At 39.5% G+C, this 23,918-nt stretch overlaps 2 protein-coding genes across 3 annotated transcripts in view; both read right to left on the bottom strand.

Annotated features, from left to right (window-relative positions):
- LOC141463632 (uncharacterized) overlaps positions 1-5,128 on the bottom strand; it is a 34,012-nt gene extending 28,884 nt beyond the window's left edge. Inside the window, exons 1-3 of one of the 2 annotated variants that reach the window (XM_074146138.1) lie at positions 5,075-5,128; positions 4,548-4,639; positions 3,513-3,581 (exon numbers count right to left, since the gene is read on the bottom strand). In XM_074146138.1, the coding sequence (XP_074002239.1) occupies positions 3,513-3,581; positions 4,548-4,639; positions 5,075-5,084 (171 nt within the window). In that variant the 5' untranslated portion in view covers positions 5,085-5,128. Of the gene's footprint in view, positions 1-3,512; positions 3,582-4,547; positions 4,640-4,944 lie in introns of both variants that reach the window. The other variant, XM_074146139.1, reaches the window with a different exon arrangement.
- Positions 5,129-13,204: 8,076 nt separating this feature from the next.
- Positions 13,205-23,918, bottom strand: part of AHRR (aryl hydrocarbon receptor repressor) — a 72,083-nt gene continuing 61,369 nt past the window's right edge. Inside the window, exons 6-10 of the mRNA XM_074146770.1 lie at positions 22,551-22,684; positions 19,778-19,977; positions 17,974-18,092; positions 16,915-17,056; positions 13,205-14,324 (exon numbers count right to left, since the gene is read on the bottom strand). Coding sequence (XP_074002871.1) covers positions 13,205-14,324; positions 16,915-17,056; positions 17,974-18,092; positions 19,778-19,977; positions 22,551-22,684 — 1,715 coding nt within the window. The remainder of the gene's footprint in view (positions 14,325-16,914; positions 17,057-17,973; positions 18,093-19,777; positions 19,978-22,550; positions 22,685-23,918) is intronic.

Below are 23,918 nucleotides of genomic sequence, written 5' to 3'. Positions count from 1 at the left end.
CCTATTTCTGAAGAGCTAAGAATCTATGCACATGTATGAATGCTATTTTGTCTAAGTCATTTTCCACACCTCCCATCAACATCTATTCAGCAACAAAACCTGTCAGTATGCAAAAGGTCAAAAGGCACCCAAATGTACGAGATAAACAGCCTTCTCATCCCAACCCCACAATCTTTTGTCCATCCATACTGTTTACAGGGGGTTGGCCTCATGAATTACCAGCACTAGAAAAAAATCAGATATGCATTGTGCTTATTACTCAAGCTCCAGTTCAATGACATCAAAGCATCATAGTCATGAACACTGAAGTCAGTGAGAAATAGAAAATCCTGGCACAACACAGAATCAACTCTCAGGGAGAGAAACTCAATGAACTCTAAAGAGGTACCTCGTATAGACTTAAAATTTTACATAGTATTTTGTAAATTAGGCATTCAAAGACTTGACAACCTCTAGGTTTAAGTTTCATATAGAATGCAAGTGGCAACAATTTTATCTAACTAGATAACTGATCATCTATTATTTGAATAAAGTAACTACTCAGACTTATTTGGAAAAAAATTCACATAAACTTTGAAGTGCAAATGGAAAAGGCTTCAAATAAACAAAATCTAATCTAGTAACAAACTAGGAAGAAAGTCATTGCACCGACTAATCAATTGCTTGAAATATTTTAAAATTACTTCTATTTTATATTCTGATGCAATATGATTTCAAGGGAGAGAAATAGACTGACAATCTCATCAACCCAGTGGGTTAGAGAACACAAAGCCTGAAAATATATATATGAAACAACTCAGGACTCACTTTCTTTTAAGAACAGACTCAGCTTAATGCACCAGATTATTAGCCTCCAACAGAGTCAAACAAATTCCACAAGGCTTTAGGTATGCTCTTTTAGTTTGGGAAGTAAAATATTCTGGGTAAAATTGTCCAATTTATAACAAATGTGGGTAGTCTGCCTAAGGTCCCATGAAGAGACAGCTATTACTTACATTTTCTCCTCCAGCAGCAAATTATTTAGGCACTGTCAGTTCAAACACCAAGGCTGATAGTCAGCACACGAAAAACACCCTAAAAAAAATATCTCTAACTCATCAAAAGCAATATTCCTTGAGTCTGAAAAGAGTAGCACGTATGAATTAGATTTCCTCAAAAAAACCAGATGTCTTAATTCCTTGGTTATATGTAGGTCACTAATAAAAAACTCCCTAGTTTTACGGAAGCTATGCATTTGATACAATTTACTTAAAAAGTATGTTTGATGTTTGGGAAGTGGCCTCTGTCTAAACAATAGTATCAGATTGCATAATTTATTTGGAGTCAATGGTACTGACATACAGGTGAGCAAACCAATCAACATATAGAGAAGAAATAAAGGTATGCAGAAGTAACTGAGAGAAATACCTTCTGTACCTATCCAAAACCCAGAATAACCAAACCACCCAGGTGACCAAAAAAAAAAGAAAGAGATACAATAACCAAGTGCACAAAGTCCACCTAAGAATCCCTACAAATCTGTCAGATAGTCAAGCTTTACTACTACAGCTACTCAAAATAATACATTTTACTGTGAATAGCTATAGGAAATAAAGGTCAATGATACGAGAACCATTTTGCACACGTAGCAAATGTTTACACTTATTTCTTGGAATTTTCTGAGTGACTGTCCTTCTCCTGATGAAGGATCACTTCTGATGTTTTTGAAACTTCCTCTGGTGGAGGACAAGCACAAAAGACCTTTATGAAAGTCATTTTAAAAACAAATGGGTAGCTGTAAGAAAAAAGTAATCTGACTAAAGTCATAAGAAATGGCTGGTGGGTTGGCTAGTGTTGCAATGTAGTCAAAGAACTAGTATCTCCTCTTCATTTTGTTGCGCAGTCAGGGCATCCTTTGGAATTATTTTGAAGAGGAACTCCTCTGACAAGGAGCAGACTAAGCTATTCACTATCAGCACCCATCCTGCATCAAAAAGGAACATAAGCTCAGAACTTTTACAGTTACTTCAAATTTGGTAAAACAAAAACTTCTTGAGATAACTCAATTCTGTCCTTTTTCTGACAAAACATACACTAGATTTCATAATTTAAACTGAGGAATTAGAGGTAATTGAAAACAATGATGATGCAATCTTGGAGAATTATTTCTACAGAAATGCAGTCATGCGACTTACCAGGACTCCACACACCAGCACTAACATTCAATATCTAACAAGCATCCAGTTTTTCATCTGCCTGATTCCTGTTCACTATCAGTTTGCAGTCCTTCATTAACTCAAAGTTTAACAGATGTAGCTTAGCATATACTGATTTCCCAGAGCGAAACAGAAGGAAAACTACAGATTTTCTAAGAAAATAATCACCAGTTTTTCCACTTTAAAAGGAAGAAACAGCAATAATTGGATTGCGATGAAGGTTAGCTAGGAAATAAAAAGAAACAACCATAAAACCAAACGAAACTTGCATATTTGGCAGGACATGAGAACTGTACACTTCTGTACACTTCTACTGGACCAACAGGAAATGAGACGGAATCCTCGGGGGAAAAAAAGTGTTTGCAGAAAGTGAAGGCAATGACTCAAATAATAGTCAACACTATTAAAGCGATCATAAAACAGGTAACAAAATGCTATTAATCTGTCTTGAAAACCAAGAGGTGGGGAGATGCCCCTCATCTACAGCTGAAAGAAAAGGGGCCCCCACACACTTAAAGATTGCTGTTAGTCTTCAGTGTTCCAGGAAAAAATAAAATGTCATTAAGAATACATTAGAGGAGGCACTTCAGTGCCACAACAATACAAACAATCTGCTGACAGCAATCATAAGTAACAGAGGAAAGTACAGACAACTGAGTATGTCTCAACTTCTTAGACTGAGAATGTAGAATTTTTAACAAAAGATAATCACCAGCCAATCAACAGTCTAAAGTTCTGTCAAACAACATTTATAAAAGCCTCGGCTCTAAGTACGTCCTCACAGAACATTGTCTAATAACTCAAGCACAAAACAAGGCAAGGCACTAAACCAGGAAGTTACTATTGAGATACTTCAAATAAACAGAACCATATGAGTTGACAGCTCAGCCTACGTAACTCCTGCAGGAAATCTGAATTGATGTTACTACCAAAGTAACAGGAAAGCTAGTTTTATTCAAAGTACAGGTGAGTTGTGTAGACTTGTAAAACAGAGCAGTACTTTTACCAACTGTATCCAAAACAGAAGTTTGCGTTCCTTCACCATCTGTGACTTCCATGTAATTCAAATATTAATTTCACAATTAACACACATTTACCTTCACCTACAGTTGATATTTCAAGTTACATGTTGTACAAAACAGAGATGTGAGACTCACACTTCATCTTTTTCTTGGAATTTCCAAGCAAATTACTGCTACAGATCTATCAAAGAATTAGATAAGCACTTGAAGCAACATGAAATCAATTAATGATTTTTACAAGAATCCCAGATTTATGATTAAACTTGCATATAGACTTAATATGGAAAAAGGTTACCTTTCTATGTTTTGCACCACGATAGTGTGACTGAAGACTTATAGAACTCATACACGGAACCTTACAAACCTAAAAAGATAAATTGAAAGCACATCTTCAGTTATGCTATGGATATTCTGTAGTTAGTGAGTTATAAAAACTGGAAATACATCCATTTCTACAGCATAATTCTGAGGGTCTTCTTTGGCTTAAAGAGTACAATTGGCACACCACTAAAGTGACCAGAATCAGTGTGCAAATCTGTTCAAATGATACTTAAATATGTGTTTAAATATATCAGATAGTATGAATCTTTTAAGAGCCTCCCCCTTCCCTCCTACCAGCGCTTCCTGGATTCTTAAGTTTTCTAAACTTGTGCAGGCTGGAAAGACAACAAAAAGGGATGATCATGCAGTGATTAAAAAGGCACAGAGACAAAATTATGCCCTAGAATAACAGGAACTCCATTCATTGTTACATCAAAGGGATCAAAAAAACAATGAAGACATCTGCATTTCATTAAGATTCCACAGATACACATATACCATTACAATAATTAATGGAAGGCAATACAGATCTACAATTGTTTCTTACTATCTTTAGCTAAAAAAAGCGATGACTAACATATGCTAATATTGTCTAGTCCCTTGACATATTGTCCCAGAAGTTTAAAGCACCAGAAAAAAAAAAATTACTGCCAGAGCAGTAGGATTGACAAATTTAACATGTTCTGACCCAAAGTTGTAGACTTTACAGATAAATGAGCCTTTGCAGTCACCTATGAGAATATTTACCAGAGATTTAAAAGACTACAATTAAGGACCATTATATTGCAGCTGTGACTCCTCAAAAACAAACTGAATTCACCAAATCCTAAAACAAGCACCTCTTCCAGGGACTGATCATGTGATTCTCCACATATTAACAGTTCCTCTCACTTACAAGTTTGCCACACTGCATCTAGGTTAGGTCTCCATTTCTAAGAGCGTGTTTTTTTAATACCTTGGGCCTGCATTTTAGTACATAGTCTGAAAAGGCATCAAGAAACGCACTCACTTCACAGTAAAATATTTTCTTTTCAGATTCGGGTTTGCCATCTTCTGGCTTAACTTCTTCAGTTACAGTGCTCATCCTGCAAAACTGGTTCACTGCACACAATGAAAAAAAAAACACCATAAAATCCAACTCTTGCTTATAGGATGCTTTTCAGCAAACAATTGGGGGCAGGAAGAAAGCGCTAGTCGGATGAATTGAGTTGATCATTTTGTTACAACGCATTTCCAGACGAAACCACATCTTTGTCACTAGGGCACCTTTACAGCCTTAAGCCTTCTGGAGAGGTTTCACGGAGAAGCCGCCCTCCCCCAACCCCCGGGGAGCGCAGCTCTCCGGCCGCGCACACCCCCGCCGCTGCTCCCGCCTCCCCCGCCAGCCGCTGAAGACATGGCGCTACCTCAGCGTCGCTCTCACCCGCAGCCCCCCAGCGCCTAGCTCCAGCGGGGCGCCCAGGCCCGGCGCCACCCCCGCCGCCCCGCCGGCACGGCCACAGGCGGGCCGGTAACGGCGTCGGAGAGCTCACGCACCCAACAGCATCCGGGAGCTGAACTCCCCCTCCACACTCGTCACTTCCGCTACTCCACAGCGAAACCAAGCACCGCCCCAGCGCCACGCCCCCGCCACGAGGGGCAAGCAACCAATAGGCAAGAAGCTTCCCGTCTCAACCAATGAAAAGCCAGCTCCGCCTCGCTAGGCCCTCCCCCTCCCTCAGGGGGTGGCAGCTCCGCCCTCCCCGGTGGCTTCTTGGCGACCTCTGGCGGGCGGGAGGCAGGCAGCGCGAGCCGATAGCGGAACGGGGCAGAAAGTAACGGCCCCGGCCCCGGCCGCGGTACAGTGTCGCAGGCAGCCCGGGACCGGCGGGTCGGCTGCCGGGTTTGCAACCTCCGGGCCTTGGAGGAAAAAAGGGCAGGAAACACACACGGCAACGGTCTTAATTTAAATGCAAATATTTATTTTAAAATGTCTTAACTTTACGCTTCAGACTGGTAATAAATGTAAAATATAATTTAAGAAATACACTTGAAAGTTCCTTCTAAAAGCAGACAGAAAACAGTACAAAAAAAAAAAAAAAACCAACAGAAAAGTGCACCGGTTTTAACAAAATTCCAAAATATCAAACCCACGTTTTTAATTAGCCCGCTAGTGATATATCTTGACGTCTATTATACTCATATACAAAGCAGCAGAGTCGATATTGGTTAGGTTACGTGTTTACCAAGGGTATTTTGGCTACCTCCCTTTGCTTTCGCGGGAGCTGCCGTGTTGGTGTCCCCCCGGGGCTGGAGCTGGGGCCACCAATTTCAGCCTGAAAACTTCAGGGAAGTTTTGTGTGCACAAACCGGTACGTTTTCAAATAATGCTCAGGTGGCTGCGGTGTTCCCTCCAGAAACATGCCCTTAAATTCCTGGGATCGCGCTATACCAGTTTGGGCAGAACTGTTGGTAGATCTCCACGCACCTTTGTTTTTTTAATCTTGTCCTCCACTGTGTTTCCTTAGGAGGAGCAGGAATGGCACCTTCAGTACAGGATTATCAGCGGATTATACACCTTTTCAAGATGAATGATATTATTTGTACTAGTATTTTTCATAGAATGGGCATTTCTGTAACAGTCAGAGGCCTTTACATGGAATCACATTAAAATGCTTGATAATTCTTTGTGGCTCTCATCTCAAAACCCAAAATGGACTAATTGAAAACACGGCACTGTATATGTTGCATAATGCTTCCATAGCCTTCTTTTTTTTAAAAAAAAAAGAATTACAAATTAAAAGTGCAATTGCACAGTGAAAGAATAAACACGTGTAGAAAAAATGAGAGAAGCAAAAATGGAGAAAATGGGTTCCTTGATTTTTTGAAAGAGAGACCAGGTCTAAACACAAAAAGATTTGGCAGTGTATATACTTGTGGAACTAAACTGTTGGTGGTAGCTCAGAGTTTCTTGGCAGGACAGCCTCCTGAAGAGAGGATGTTTCACCACCAAAGTGTCCTTTTTTTCTTTTTTAGGAGTACAGCTGTGATTAGTGAGTACCGCAGTCTTATTAAGGAGGGCAGGGGGGAAACGGGCGATTGCACTTCTGCCTAACACTGTTCTTTTGGCAAAGCTTTTGAAGTACGCCTAAAGTGGAAATAAAGCTACAGACGCAGAAAACAGAAAGGGTGGAGGCCACAATGTACCAAAGGGTAGAAAAGCTACAGGAAGAAAAAGGAAAAGTTTTTTTTGATGGACACAACTGCCTTTAAGGAAGAAGTCTTCTTTGGTTTTGCTAAGAAGCTGTGTAGGGGAGAAGGGGTGTGAGGAAGGACCCTTTCAGAAGAGGGAAGTTCATTGACCATGTAGACAAAGAATCTTTTTGGCTGTGATAAGAGTAGAATACTGTTACTGAGATCACTAAGAACTCCTTATCATAAGAACTCCTTATCTCACAGTTCAAATGAACAAAGGGGGTATATATGCAGTCCAAAAGTTTAGAAAAAGAAAAAAAAGGAGTTTCAGAAGGGTGGTTAGTGGGATAAGGAAGAGACAGACCAAGGTGTGACCTAAGAAGAGGGAGAAAAGCAGTGTAATTCCTGACACCCTCCTGCGCAAAATGGGGACGTCTAGACCAGAACTTCGCCTGATTTAACATAGCTTTTTAATTAGTTAAATACAATTACTGAGACTAGCTAAGCAGCTGATGTTCTTTCCATTACCTTCTGCCACATATTTGTATTAGTCATTGGAATACCATAATTCTACCAATACAAATGTGAAACTGGAAATTTTGGCTGTTGCACAGCTGTCCCTGGAGCTCTGTTGCATCAAGGAAATCCTGAGCGACTTCAGACTGCACATTAGAGCACCAGCTGCACGGCTGAGCTACAATGACCAGCAGCAAGAGAACTGATGCAGATACTGAATTTGCCAGAGTTTCAAAGGCTAGCCCCAGGAAAGGAACAGGAGCACTTCATGCCTCCTAGAATGATATTTTCAGTCTGATTGAGAAGTAGAGCTTAGCACTGAATTACCTCAATCCTTGTCTTCAAGAAATTATTTTCAGCCTGAAAAGTTATAAATTCAGTTTTAGAGAAAAAAATAAGGACATGATTTCAGAGCACAGAGTTATTAGCAGTGGGTGGAGAATTAATGCTGTAGTCACAGAAAAAGAACACCTTGACAACCAAGGTGATCTTTTTTCTCCCCAAAATCTGTCTTAACAATCTTTTTTTACTTTCCATCCAAACCTCCACCCAAAGAAAATCTTTGCCTAAGCCCACACAAGTGCTCAGGATCTCCATGTGTTGTTGTTTTTTAAAAAGTACTTTTTGGTTTTAGTATCTTTTTCAGCCTATCGCTGATGATTTTGTTCAGAAGCTTTTCTGATAGCATGATAGGGAAGCGTATTTATAATGACAAGAACATATGCCACGAGTATTCAAACACAATGAAAATCTGTTTGCCAGGGTGGTAGTGTCTATGAACATAAGGTACGGGTAGCCCTCTTGTATGAGTCTCCATCAGCAAGATAAAAACCTTGTGACTACAACCTGAGCTTGGCCACCTGCGGAATCTCCTTGCTCACTACCCATGTTACAGAATACTGCTTCAGTTGTGACACATGACTTCACAAGATATAAAAGAGAGGAAGAAACTCCATGGAAAAGAATTTCTTTTCAGAACAGTCTCTCCATTTTGAGTGTTTACACTAAGACAGTAGAGAGAAAGAGAGGAAGAGAGCAGAAAGAAAATACAAGACAAATAGAACAACGGCTTTATACCTCCATCATTCTGAGGTTGGGTTTTTTAGTTACATGACACTGATGAAAGAAAATGAGTACATTAACTTTTTTCCCACTATCTAAGGCAATGTATGTGTTCATAGGTAGGGAAAATGATGTCTTTTAACTATTTCAATTAAAACATCACACATATAAGAAAAATTAATGGCTTTTCTGAAATAACCATAGTGGGAGAGGCTGTCCTACTTAAGTTCCAATACGGCTTCAACACAGAGAATTAAGAAAGGCTTCTAGACAGCAGAAGCTGGTCTTATCACACAGAATATTCCTGGCCTCAGGCTTGTTGTCTCCCAGTTAAGTATTTTAAGTACGAGGAATTTCCGGAAGAATTGCACATGCCCTGTTGATCTCAATACTGTATCAAAGGATCAGCACCTAAAGTCTTACCAACCTGGCTGATGCACAAAGGTTAGACCTCCCTGTGCCATCCAGAGGAGATTCAGTTCTAAGGACTTTAAGACTACATCACTGTGTTCTAATGAAGGGTGATTAAAACATAGAGATACTTCACATTACAATCAAGGAGCAGGAAGTCAGTCTTTCCTACAGAGAATTTAGGTACAGTCCCTTGATCTTTCATTTCACTAGTTAAATCTCCAAACTGAGGACCAACTGAAACAAGCTTACCCCTTGCACACTGCTGCCCTCAACTTCAGATTTTCAAAACAAGGGTCTACTTTGGTATATAAAGAATCAAAAGTGAATATAAATTATTGGTAGTGTTTTCCACAGTGGAGGTCTGCCACTGGTGTAACTGCATCCAAGCAAACCTTAGAAGCAGCAGGAAAATTTTTGGTGTACAAGTTTACCCCTAGCTCAAATCAGGTTGGTTTTCAGTAAAAATAGTGGCTTACAATGGTGTACTTCAGTTGGATTAGCATTTGTATGGTGCTCAGCAGCAGTCCGGTGATAGCTAAAATCAGGCCACATTCTCAGTAAAGATGACTTTAATCAGCAGCTTTAGCATCGATAATCATCTCTGCTGTCTGTGCACCAACTAGCATCTCAGAGGAAGACACATTCTCAGAGCTTTTAGAACTTCTCACCTTCCATGCAAACAATACCCTCCCCGAACACTAGAATTCATGAGGTCGTTCTGTCTCAGCCTCTGGAGAGTTTATGGCTGAAGAAGTTTGAATGTTTTCATCATTCAAGTGTTAGAGGCACGCACTGGAAAAAGAAAGGCATTTCTTTCAGCCTGAGTGCTCCTAGTTCGTATCAGGCAACCATTTGATTAGGCATTTCTTCTACAAGAATAATTTTTTTTTACTGTTGTTCCAATAAATGCATTGGGAGGCTCCTAAAAGAGACTTTAGGGCTGTGCTTAGGGGATACAAATACCAGCTCATTAAGGATAAAAGCTAAACACCAGTGATTGAAAACATCTTAAACCTTACTTCTCAGTGCTAGTTTTTAAAATAATACCAAAGCAATAACAACCACTAAGAAAACATAACCATTTAAAACAACTGCTCTGTCTTTCATGCTACTTAGTGATCAGTGTCAGGGGATCATTAATATCTACATGCAAAAAGGTTTCATAAGATTAAATCAGTGGCAGTTTAACAGGCTACAGTACAATGTCAGATTTCAGTCCAGACTCAATCCATGGCACATGTGCCGAGAGATGGAAGGAATATATGTGCCTTAAAAGCAGATAGCAAGAGGTTAATTTTTAGTGCTTGTTTCCTTCTTTCAAAATGGTGTGATATACCAAGGACTTAGAAGGAACTAGTCTTTGTTTACTATCAACAGTGGTTAGCTATTGTCCAAAAGGAGGATAAGCTGCTCATCTCTTTATAAGTACAATTCTTATGAGATTGCTGCATGCGTGTGATAATTTAAACTAGAAAGAATTCTACCGATACCACATTTTTTCATGTGAGACCAGGAATAACAACTTGGCCACAAATTCAAACATGATGCACAGAATAAGTGTGTTTTTCTTGGGTTCAGACTTTATGGAACAATAAGGAGGCAAACCTGACTGCATTTACACAGGGGGGACTCAGAAGGTGACATCTCACTTCTGAGACACACTTTCATCCACCCTCCTAGAAGGCCATTACATTTTTTATATCAGATTAGACTCTCTTACATGCAGATGCTTCATCTACCTCTATAATATCAACTAAGATGCATAAAATGTGGGTGGGCTCTGTTTGGAACATGAGAAAAATCATCCAAATTGAAATAAATCAGGAAAGCCTGAGAGTAGATAGAGTTATGTCAACAAAATAGCCTTTGTTCTGCAACAGAGAGATCTATAGAGGACTTCTGTTGTTAGTATGAGTTACTTCTGCACTGAAGAGAGAAATCTGGCTGATATAGTTCTCCTACTGTAGTCATGCCAGGAAATATTTCTAGGCAGAGACAAGGCATTCAGTGGCACAGTCCTCTGCAGAGTTGCACCTGGTGCGACCACTTACATCCATGCAAAATGGTACCAGCACATCCAGATGGGGATAATAGTGTTGCATCAATGTAAATGATGAGAGAAGGTGCAAGGTAGTGTGAAACCAGGCCCAGGTGCTCTCATTCAGAGCAGTATGACTGGGAGTCCAAGCATGGAATTAAACAAGCAGCTTTTCAGCAGTCGTGCTGGTGTGTTCTCCACTTGTGCCCACACTGCCCTGCCTCCACACTATCCCATTTCTGTCAGGGAGCTGGACTGGAGAATATTGCAGGGTTCATAGGACAACCGTACCAGCAGCTCTGCTGCCACAGCAGAGTGTTTGGCATCGGGACATAAGCAGTGCCACGCTGCACGCCAAGCAATGGTCTATGAGAACTACTCTGAGAGAGTATAAAAGGAACTGCTGCTCTTATTTTTGTAGACAGTGAATCAACAAGGCAGACTTGTGCACTACCACTGATACCTGACAGTTTCACTCTACATGACTACCCAGTTTGCTTGTCCAGAAGTATTTTTGCAATTGGGATTAAATTTAAGTGACATGAACAGTGGTGTGCCAGAGAGCTGTGTAAATTCCACCATTACGGTCTCATGTCTGAAAAGGGTCTAATGTTGCATTGCACCCACTGGTAAGAGTATTAAACCGAGGATATCAAGGCTGTCTCAAATAAGAGGCAGCACATAGCCAACAGGGAGCTGATTTACCTCAGATACAAAAAAAAGAGAGATTTCTCATCACTTGGGTATGGTCAGCTGGACTCTGGCAGATTCAACTTGAGCTACAGTAAGACATTATTGCGCTTCTTTACTGTCCACTCTTGCCCTTCTGCTGGGAATACTGCCTTCTGCAGGATAGTCATCAAAAAGGACTTGTGTTATCTCAACCATTTAAGTGTAAAGTGCAGCATTTCAGATCAAACCATTGTTCACAAGCACTTACCTGACATGCAGAGTATGTATATCTTTACATCTGCCAACTCTAACGTACAGGCAGTAATTTCTATTGGAGAAGACAGTCCTGGAGAATAGCAGCCTCCCGGGTGCAGAACCGTTCCCCTACCTGGAAACTACATTTATCCTTCTTATTTATAGCATTCATGAGAAGTTTATGCCACTTTGCTGACATGTAAAGTGGCTAGTAGATATAGAAATGAAGACTTCATATTTATTTATAACATTTTGAAAAAGAAAACATTCATTATAGGGCTTCATTCAGAAAGCACATATACATCTAAGCCTTTTTTAAATGCTGTGGTTTTTATATAGGTGAAGTTGATATAAAGTTGAAATAGTGCAATTTTCAAACAAAAGTTAGTGCAGGAATCAAACTACAACAACAACATAAACCAAAACAGAAGTTGTAGATTATTTTTTGTGTGAAAATACATTACTGTCTGGGTTCAAAGGAAAGCATATGAACCTGTTTCCAAAAGCGCCAAAGTGCACCAAAGTGCTTTTGAAAGGTATACATCCTCCAGTTAGCTCTCGGTGAGATTAAGCTTTTGTTTTGAGAATGAAACTAGGATGCTTTTGAAAACAACACATCGAACCTTAGTGTGGGACTTGGTTTTGATGTCGTGTTTAACAAGCTTCTAGCAGTCAATGAGATACCATCAAATTAAAAAGTGCATTTCCCTTGTTGATGTTACAAGTAAGGGCAAGGAAAATAACTGGAGAAATATTTTCCTGTCATGGACATTTAACAGCACTTTGTTACTCATTATAGAAGTGTATAACATCCCATTGTTCAGTTTTTCAAACAGCAACATGAAAGGCTGATGGCTTTAAAATGGAAAAATATGTGAACTAAAACATTAGTATTATCAAGGAAACTTGGGAAGAACTTCAGTTTGAAGTGAAAGAATTTCTAATGCATTTTATGGAAGTCATTTGCTTTAACTAATGCTATGCTTTTAAATTTAGAAGTTGTGTTGGAAAGCCCTTGCCTGTTGCCATTTGTTTATGTTGAGATAAAGGAATAGCTGATGCTTCTTATTAGAGCAGCAAAAAAACCAAAAATACAAAAACTCATAAGGTAAACTGCCCACAATGAAGACCATAAACATTTTCTCTTTGCACAGAGGCATCACATCAGCTTGAGAAAAACAAACAGAACAAAGGCAGGAAATAGAAATAGCTAGACCTTGGTAATGAACTGTAGACAAGAGAGGAAAAATGATAAAGACAAATTAGCAGGTATATCTGTGCAGTGAATAATGATTATTTTTCTGTGCCTGAAGTTTTTTCTTTCTTTCTTTCCAAGGATCCCTAAAAGCAGGGCAGTGAGGGGCATGCGGGGTGAAGGGTGCGTGTGTCTGTGTCTGATTTTTCTCACACACGGATGCACACACACTCAAAATCTTTCCACTGACTTTTAATTTTAGTAACTCCTTTAACCCAACTGGGAGAGAATCTACAACTTCTTGCTTTTAACATTATAAATATTCCAAATGTTATTAAATCTACTGTAAAAATGTACATTCAGTGGTTTTATGAGGCACAGGACCTGCTAATGTATTTTCAGGGAAGCTCACATGTACTCTGTTCTGTCCACTGCTGGACAATGGTGGAGAATCCAGGGGCTCACGCTTGATTGCTTGAACCAAGCAGGGGTTTTTAAATTCACACGACATTTTAAAAACCTCGTTACTCTGCTCTTTCTCCTCCCCTGGGCTGGGGCTGTAGAAGTGGCCGTAGCACGCCGTGTGCGGCAGGTCAGGCATACTCTCCAAACACCCGGAGGAGTTCTGAGGGCAAAATGGGGCCACCTCCTTGCTACGTGAACCCTTGCAAGATCTGTTCAGGGTTAGGTTGTTGGGGTGATTTGCTACGATGCATTGCCAATTATGCGGCGTATAAAGGCAGTGCCTTGGCTTCTGGCAAGGTGAGGCTGGCTCACAGAGGTCCGGTTCTGTTTTGAGGTGCACTCTATTGGGGTAGCTAAACACCTGCCTTCTTGCCGAGCCGTTCTCATCCAACCAGGCTCGGTTTTGCGACGTCAGGTAGTTATCGGCAATGTTTTCAGAATCGGAATCGTATTCCGTTTTGACAGGCATCTCTAAGGGAAAGGCTGCGTCATAGAGAGACTCTGAGGGTATTAACGGTCTCTGCAGTTTCAGATGGTCCGTCGCATAGTTCTCTGCACAACGCTGTTGTACGCTCGAGTAAGACTGGCAGTTTTCTGCACTCCCCCAATGGGAAGGGCAAGTTGATGCTAAATTTAAGAAACTTTGGTCTCTGTTGTAGAATGGTCCAGCTCTCCTGTTTGAACATGTGTTCATTCGCTGGCTCATAGAACAAGAGCTTGAGTTTCTTAAAGTCCAGCTACTGTTTGTGGTGCAGTTGTTCTGAACACCTAAAACAGATGTGTTAGAACTGAGAGGTTCCTCTTGCATAAAACACTCACCATTTGTATGAGGCTCAAACTTCACTTTTACATTATCCTGTTCATTTTTTACTGCTGTCCAGTTAAGATGCTTCCACTGGCCCAGAGTTTCAATGGCGCTGTTATAGGAAATTCCCTCCAGGTTTCCTTTCAAACTGGCAAAACCACTTGGTATCTTCAGTTGTTCATCTTCTTCCCTTTCAGTAACAGTAGAAAAAAATAAGTCAATCAGAAGTTTCTAAATGGATGTTTTCTGGGACACAAATGGAGTCGCTTGATGTATATTACAAGCAATACTTTGTCTTTACCTTAATATGGAACTCTCACACTCTTGTCCAAACACCATTTGCATTTGTTTGAGAGAAAAGTGTACAAGCATCTGGGCTTCAATGTGTGCACACAGCTTCCTTTCTGTGGCACTGTTTCATTTAAATTCTGACTTGCATTTACTCTTCCATTTCAGGGACACAGTTCACAGAGACCTTAAATACTGTAGTACAGTATGGAAACTACATTACACTTTTGTTCTTCCTTTAAAATATATCTAAATAAAATTTGTGTGCAGAATAATCTAGAGATAAAATGCAAAGAATATTTTAAATGAGATGTATTTTGTTAACAAGGAGTTATTTGGACACATAAGAACTTTCTGATCAAAGTGATTTGAGGGAGAACCAAGGGCGTCTTATATTTTGAGAATTCAGAGTTAGCTGAGAGGAAATAAAATGCCCGAATTATGTGTCCAGAATAGTCACAGACGTTCATGTTGGGCATAAGTTTGTTTTACATGTCTAAGTTAATTCATGCTGTCTTTCGTTTTTTATGATGGCCAGTGAATTCTCTTTCCATGACCTCCAGCTAAAAAGTACTCAACGCTAGTGGAGAGCTCTGGCAGAGAAAGCTGCCTGATCATTTCTGTGCCCAATGCAGCAGTTTTCAGAACTTGGGGTCCAAATCTTCCGGTTCAGGATTTGTCTGGAATTCAGTAACATGCTGATTCCTGACCAGGCAGGATCAGTGCTATGAACCCACTGCCCCTCCCTCCACCCCAAACAAGACATGGACATCTCAATAAGAAACCGAGCATGAACATCTGGGTAGCTAGTTTTAGAAGGCTTTTTCTCTTTTTTAGAAGGCTTTTTTAGAAGGCTCACTATTAAGAACTTTCCCTTGGGTATGGAATCAATGTGCAAGTATAGGATTTTTCCAGTAGAGGGAGTCCATGTTGTTACAAAGAGAGAATATCCCACTGTAATAAATGTACACCAAGAAAGGAGAATATTTTCTCTCTTTTTTTCCATGAGTTATTAAATAGTTTTAGTCCTCTGCTAAATATTTATTGTTATTATTTATAGTCTTGAGATGCAAAAGGTAGGCTATAAGTTTGCTGTAGAACTAGCTTCTCAAGAAATGGTGTAATTGGGAAGCAATGGACTGAACAAAATGCAATAGTCACAAAAGCTTAGACTCCCAAATTAAGAATTTTACAATGAGATAGTATCTAGTGAAAATTCTCCAAAAGAATGTATGCTTCGAGGAAGAGAGCATACATTTTAGCAAAAAAAGTAGTAGTAAAGATGAAGTCTATTGCAGGCAGGACGACAGAACTGAACATAATCTCCAAGGGTAACTCTTGAAACACTTCAGTCTGCAGGAACTATCAAGCACAAAGGAAGGATTTTAGCCACTCAGAGTGTAAAAACATAACTAAATAAACATCAAAGTGCACACTTAATTACACAAAAAAACAATTTGGAAGAAGACTTGAATACAAGAAACAGGCTCTTTTAATCTGCTTCTTAATAGAAGTTCAATCCCTCACACAGCACAATGATGTTTGTGCTGTCCCAGTAAAGGTGAAGAGTTCCACCACCTTCAGGTGGGAGCTCCTCTGCTATTCATGTGGATCATGGGAGATATGCTGCCTGCAAGCGATATCTACTCCAGAAGTTCAAAGACTTTTTCATTTATTTCTTCCACCTGCGAGGCACCCTAAAGATAAAAAACAGTGATAACAGCCACATTTTTTCCACTGGCCAGATGGTGGCTGTGTACACCTCCTGGCCCCTGCTCGTTCATTCCACTCTCTTATCTCTTCCCTCAGACCAGCTTGAAGAGATACCTCAACAAGGCCCACAGGAACTAGAACAGACAATCCCATGGGGGAAGGAAGAAAAGCCTATTTGGGAGGAAAGGCTAAAACCCAGCACAGAGGTCCTCTTTGAATGCAAATCTGTGAGATTAGCTTCCACTCCAAGGTTGAGCCTACAGCCGACTAGATGTATCTATCTACAAACATACAATGCATATGAGCATCCCTGTTCAGATTATGTTGAACACCCACAACTGAAAACATGAGCTCAACTGTCATTCAGAAAGAAAAAAGAAAAAAAGCTTAACATACTCAAATGCTAAAAAAATAGAAAAAACAGGATGCTAAACCAGTGAAGAGTTTCAGCTGCAAAGTAAAATGAACCCCCAAAATACATTTTCGTGCAAGAAAGTCAAAACGTATTAATAATCAAGCATTTTTGGTTTTGAAGTATACTGTTTTAGTATGTAGGTGCACTCAACTTCTGACTGAAGAAATAAATATTTTTTAGGATTATAACAGCCATTTCATATGATCCAAGACAAAAATGATTTTACGTTTTGTATGTAAACTAAATCCTTCTCATTCAGCTCTTCTCTTGGGTCACTACAGTCCTTTTAAAGATCTCATACATAAAGAATACATCCATTTTTCTGAAATATAGATTTTTTTTTAGCATTGAAAAATATACTTACTTTAACATTTGCTGTTGGGCAAGAACATACTCTGAACAACCGCTTCGATACAGAAGTTGAGTGTTAGCTTGAACCCAGACCCAGTGATCTTCATTTGTTTGTACTTTGACCAGAGAAATGCCATTTTCTCCATTATTCTTCGCTGTACAATTTAAAAGAAAATCTATTTTAATACAAGCATTTTTTCTTACCTAAACTACAGGTGCATGTTCACAGGTTTGCTGCCCTGGAACCATCAGCATAGGAAAGTACAAGCTAAAGTATGTCACAAAACTAGGCAAATAACATTTAAAAAATAAAATTTGAAAAGCTTAATGAGGCACTTAAACTGTAACCAAAGATTTTTCAGTATTACTAGTTCATTATAATTTTTTCCTCTCAGCAGTAGTACTATACTAACAAGAAAATGTTAATGAAAAATGGGGCTATGACAGAGGAATGGTTTTAAAGAAGATAAAGGTTTCCAGCAGGTATGACAGAAGGCTGAGTACAACTCTATTCCAGAAGAAGTTGCCCATTGGGGTAAAATCACCATCAAAATTTTATCCATTTTAAAATCTGTAATACAGCATAGATTCTCATAATACTGCCACAGCAAACGCTGGAAAAGCAACTCATGATTTTTAAAGACAATATATACTAATTTTCCTCTGTTTTCTGATCTTTGGGAAAAACCAGCATTTGTAAAATATTTTCCAGTTTTCCGCAGAGAGGGATAGATGCAGTCATTTATTATTAAGACTTTCACATAATCTTGTTAAATTCAGTGCTACCATATTTAGGAAAGCATACTTTGAGTATTCTTATTTACTATGATTGTTTATGTATCTGTAAACTCAGCATCACAATATTTCTGCCCACTCCAAAATAGCAGACTAATCCAGTACTGTCTTTTGAGGTGGTCAATTTTTTTTTTTGCATTTTTTTACAGAAGTGGTTTTAGAGAAAAGAAAAAAGGGATCATTGGACCAAAATCTGGAAAACCTAACAGGAGAAAAGAAAAGACAAGATTCTTTCTCCATAAATTGTATATAATCCTGAAGTACTTAGCAGACACACCTTTGATTTGGTTTTCAGCGATCTGTAACACATTAGTGAAAGCTGCACCTTCATGATGACTGTTTCTTCCATATAATTCTGCCGCTTCACAAAGACCTGAATTACCTTTGGAACTGGAGCTGTAGAGGACAGAAAATTCCTTGTTAGTGAATGACAACACAGTAAAGTGACAAACTCTGAAAGATGTGATCTTCAAGCTGTTGACCGTCAGCAAAGACTTACGGTTTAAATATATAGTAACCAACACTAAATAATTATCTATGTTTCCTGCATCATTAATTTGGTCAAACTAGTGTATGACTGGAATTCTGCATTCAATTAAGAGGAATATTTATGTTTAGGAATATTCTGCTCATGGAAACTATATCTGGAATAATAAGTTTCAGCTTGAATTGAGACAAACACTGTGTATAGTCTGCTCTCCCTGTTCAAGGTACGTTCAAGGTAGATTCAAGGTACATACATCACACTGACCAGTAATGCACTTAAGAGTTAGCATCACTTCAATTTCCAATAATCATCATATGATTTGAATTAATTTCATCCAGTCTTTAGTTCAAAATGTATATTAGGGCTTGGAAAGGGTGCAAAGTCCATAACACTGCTTTACAAATTTTTCGTTTTATTAAGACCGTCAGAAAAGAAATGACTATATAAATTTGCCCGCCATCCGTGGCCAGCATGCTTCAGGTCTGAACCAAAGGAAATGCTGAAGTTAAACGCCCACTTAATTCTTGTCAAATCCTTGGCCACTGTCCAGTCAGTTAATAAAACTTAAGTAAAACACCTCTTTCTAGGAGCTGAAGTCTGATCATCAATTAATTTCAGGCCACTAAAAACTAGCAAGTGGAAAAGACTTTCCAACTCTGTTCCAAAAGCCTGCATAGTCCATTATATCAGCCTTCCAGTAATTTCATTCTCGTCAAAAGGCTGTATGTGCTAGAAACACATTACACGTCTGGATAGTAAATCCACACATACACAAACATATTCTAATTAAAAGCCAAATTATGATGCTGTCAGTCACACTGATGAGCATTTTGCTTCACACCAACGGACCTCATTGCTGCAAGGTTATATTTAACCAAATGAGGGAAAACATAGCCCTAGCCCCAAACATCGACTACAATCCAATCATAGAAGAGTAACGAAAATAAGTGTTAGGAAGGAAATGAGTCTGAACACAATCTGTCCTGATCTTCTGTGATTGCTACCGAGTGATCAGCTCCAGGCCATTTAGTGCAATTGTAGACTTTTGTGTTCATAAGCCTTCTGTTGTAAGACAAATACATACACCAAATACATCTCATCTGACTCTATATGAACACCCACCCACATGCACATTCAGCTTTCTAAAGTTTTTCATTTCCTTCATTTGCTACCAAAATGCTCTAGTCCAAATAACTGTGCTACCTGAAGATACTAAAATTTGAAAACTCTCAGTAAAAATACTTTTGCTTTTCCACTTTTACAACTAGTAGAGTGACTTATTGTGTTGGTAACTTCTGAAGGTTAGGAAGATATCCTAACTTTCCAGTTTTTCTGTATGTAACATTATATATAAGGTAATATAATATTTAATATGTATTATACATAAAGTACAATATAAATATTATGTTATGTTGTGTTATATTATCATAGTTATGATGTATTATAGCATTAAATCCAGATAAATTATTCACTTTTCTAAGAAACAGTTTTAAAATGGAGGGTTATTTAGCCTGATTTGTACTTTTTACATGCTTAATCAACGTAAAGCCCATAGCATACTTTACTAATTGATAAAAGATTAATTTGAAAATACTTTGTATTCACTGCTGCTGCATCATCAGCTTTGTGTTTTGCTTTCACAAGCAGGTTTTTCATCTTCATCTCTGTCATGGAAGGGAGCAGAAGTGGTACCACTATGCAGAATAAGGACAGCTGAGGTGGCAATACTGTTCCTGATGAGGACTTCTTCCTTTGTCCAAAAAGAAACTTTAGTTTGCCTTGGAACTGCATTGTCTGTTATACAAAAAAAACAATAGAATTATCTTAAGCATTTAGTGTATAAACATTAAAAATGCAAATGCAACCTAGGACCATGTTTTTTCACACAAAAAAATCAGTTTTAAAATAGGGAAAAAACCCTAGGAATTTCACTATCTTCATATAATTTAAACCATGCCATTTCAGAGGCATGGGAGTGGAGGTACTACACACAGTAAAATGAGACATTTGAGGCTGGTTTTTGTTTTTTTATCTCCTGTGTACTTAAAGCAGAAGTTCTGCATTATGTTCTGTTTGCTGAGACAGGCAGCGTATGGCGGTGCAGCTATTTCCTCTATGCCTTACTGTGAAGCTGGAACTGCTATTTTTCCATGTTCTGTTCTTGCCAGTGAGATGGTTCCTGAGTTACTTTCCTCTTGCCCTGCTCTTTCTGTAGGAATTATATGGACTGGCCCAACCCAAGGGCTGTGCAGGCAGACACCAAGGGAAAAGATATTTTTTTACGATACTGCCACAGACTTGGTGGACAAGGGCAGAGCAACAGACGTCATCTACCTTATGCAAAGCATTTCCAAAACACTGTCCCGCAAGACATCCTCGTCTCAAAATTGAAAAGTCATGGATTTGATGGATGGACCACTCGGTGGATAAGGAACTGGCTGGATGGCCGCACTCAAAGGGTTGTGGTCAATGGTTCAATGTCCAAGTGGTGGCCAGTGACGAGCGGTGTTCCTCAGGCGTCGCTACTGGGACCAGTGCTATTTAACATCTTTGTCGGAGACATGGACAGTGGGATAGAGTGCACCCTCAGCAAGTTTGCTGACGACACCAAGCTCGGTGGCGCGGTCGACACGCTGGAGGGAAGGGATGCCATCCAGAGGGACCTGGACAGGCTTGAGAGGTGGGCTCGTGCAAATTGCATGAAGTTCAACCAGGCCAAGTGCAGGGTCCTGCACCTGGGACGTGGCAATCCCAGGCACAAATACGGGTTGGGCAGAGAATGGCCGGAGAGCAGCCCTGAGAAGGACATGGGAGTGCTTGTGGATGAAAAGCTCAACATGAGCCGGCAGTGCGCGCTGGCAGCCCAGAAAGCCAACCGCATCCTGGGCTGCATCAAGAGAAGTGTGGCCAGCAGGTCATGGGAGGTGATTCTACCCCTCTACTCTGCTCTGGTGAGACCCCACCTGGAATAGTGTGTCCAGCTCTGGAGTCCCCAACACAGGAAGGACATGGACCTGTTGGAACGGGTCCAGCAAAGGGCCATGAAGATGATCAGAGGGATGGAGCACCTCCCCTATTAGGACAGGCTGAGAGAGCTGGGGTTGTTCAGCCTGGAGAAGAGAAGGCTCTGGGGAGACCTTATAGCAGCCTTCCAATATCTGAAGGGAGCCTACAGGAGAGCCGGAGAGGGACTCTTTGTCAGGAGATGTAGTGACAGGACAAGGGGTAATGGTTTTAAATTGGAAAAGGGGAGATTTAGATTAGATACCAGAAAGAAATTCTTTACTGTGAGGGTGGTGAGGCACTGGAACAGGTTGCCCAGGGAAGTTGTGGCTGCCCCATCCCTGGAAGTGTTTAAGGCCAGGCTGGATGGGGCTTTGAGCAACCTGCTTTAGTGGGAGGTGTCCCTGCCCATGGCAGGGGGGTTGGAACTCGATGATCTTTAAGGTCCCTTCCAACTGTAACCATTCTATGATTCTATGATTCTATGATATACCTAAGACAGCCAGATTCAAAGTACGTAGCTTGGAAGGAACCATCCATCCCTGCCTCAAATCTCCATATAATCAGAAGGCAGAGATCAAGTTAATAGCAAGCTGCTGCCTCTTGCTGAAAAAATTACCTACCACAAAATGACCAGAAAAAAATCAGTCCATTTGAGTTGGGCATTTTCCAGAGCTACAAGATTATAACAGGGATGTAGAAATGACTAACTGGTACAGCTGTTCAGACCCATAGTCTTCCAGCAAATGAGCATCTGAGACAGAAGTTGCATTTCCCTGTCTCGTGCTGATCCTCTCATTTTCTTCACACGCGCCGTATTTTGTCATATGGAGAACCTGTATTGGTCTGTACTAAGCAAATGGGGAAGCGATTGCTAGAAATGAGCCACTCCGAGTAAAGATATTTGAGGAGCGTGTGAAAGACTTTCTAATTCTGGTTTTTATTATTAAAGGACCCTTTACAAAAGGGGAAAATGGATCATTATTATTCCTGTTCCGTAAAGCAAATACTTTGTGCTTAAACGTTAGTTGTTGAAACTGAGGCTTGCCACCTTTGTGCTAGGCGCAGTACAAATCGAGGACAGCTGTTGTCCAAAAGAGCTTAAAACACAGAAGTTTATAGATTCTTTCAGTTTCAAATATTACAGCCTTCTTTTCTACCATCACTCTTTATACATACTATTTTTATACATATTTATTAATATTATACATATTAATAAATGTCCTTAGGTGTTAGTGCACATCAAATGAAAAGTGTATCCTGTCCGTGGCTGTCCACAATATTTATGTTGAAATATTTTTCATGTGAAGTAATTAAAATCTAGTATGTCATGACTACAGTTCTCTAAGTGAAATTATACTTACAAGGAAGCCAGAAGTACTGTCCAACAAGCAGCGAACTCGACAGATGAAACAACGAGTTAGGAAGGAAGAATAATCTGCTGTTGTGCTGTCATTCTCCTGTGCTTTAAACAATTTACTGAGAATATACTCTTCTCCTAGGAACAACAGTGGAAGCAATATATATATCAGATCACACTAAGAAAGAATGAAAATGTTCTGTAGCCAATTGAAGAAGCTGTTACGGAAATCACTAAAAATTACTTTATGGAAGGGGAAATATTAAATTGTAGCATGTATAGTTACATCTGCACATGGTCTACCAAAAGAAAAAAGAAAAGCTCTACAATGGGATTCAGGTGAGTTTATTCAGAAACTTTGACTTTTTTATTTCCTGAGTTTTTGTGATTTTTAATGATGCAAAGCAGGGTAACAGATGTTGCTGGTTTTGAGTTCAGAGATCACAGAAGATACATTAGAAAAAGGAACAAAATAAGGAAAAGTGCTAATGCAAGAAAAGAAAAAAACCAAACAAATGAACACTGGCTGATTAGCTAAAGTTCAGCTGTTGCCTCCTTGATTTTTAATGAAGCATTTTCCAGTTTTGGACTACAAGTGCATAGCTTTTGAAACACTTACTTCCCAAAAGACACAAGTATTTGTGCAGAAGTATGAACTCAGGAACTGAAATTCTCCACTGTATATATTAGGACAAAAAATCCAAATGTTTGTAACTTTTAGTAGTTTGAAATATTCATGCACATTGTATTGTTTTCTGTGTACTTCCTACAAAATCTTGCAAATTTCCTCAGATATCTCTAAGACTCTTGCAAAACACAGAAACTGCAAGAGATTCTGCCAAAGTTTCGTGACTATGTTCCTGAGGACTTAATAAAGACTGCTGAAGGATTGCTTGCAAGTTTATGCCCACGCTTCTGGAGACTGTGCTTCCTCAATTTCTTTCCTCAGATACTTCCTCACTTTCTGGTGAAATGCATACGTTTTTGCTGGGATCAATAACTCTTTATAAAGTTTACCATTTTAACCCCATTGTATTTTCCGTACTCGTGATTTCAGCTTAACGACTCATGTGGGAGAAACCCTAAGAACCCATATTCACAGCCTCAGAGGAAAAAATACATTGCTAAACCTACTTGTTCTTCTGAAAATTCCTATCCGTATAACCTTGCATGAGAAAACAAATGGCAAAAAATGACGTGGCTGCTGTGATACTGTACAGAAAAGTTTTGCATGGGGGGTTTTGCATTAATGATAGCAATACTAATGTCCTGATCGGTAGGAACAAAAGGTTGGTAGCATGAGCAACAATGGTGTTCATTCTGCATGGATAAGAATATCCGTAGGTATAATAAAGGAAACATCAACTTTCTA

Source organism: Numenius arquata, chromosome 4, assembly GCF_964106895.1.
Source record: "Numenius arquata chromosome 4, bNumArq3.hap1.1, whole genome shotgun sequence".
NCBI lineage: Eukaryota > Metazoa > Chordata > Aves > Charadriiformes > Scolopacidae > Numenius > Numenius arquata.
Note: the sequence above shows the minus strand (reverse complement) of the source record. Positions and strands in the feature narration are given on the sequence as shown.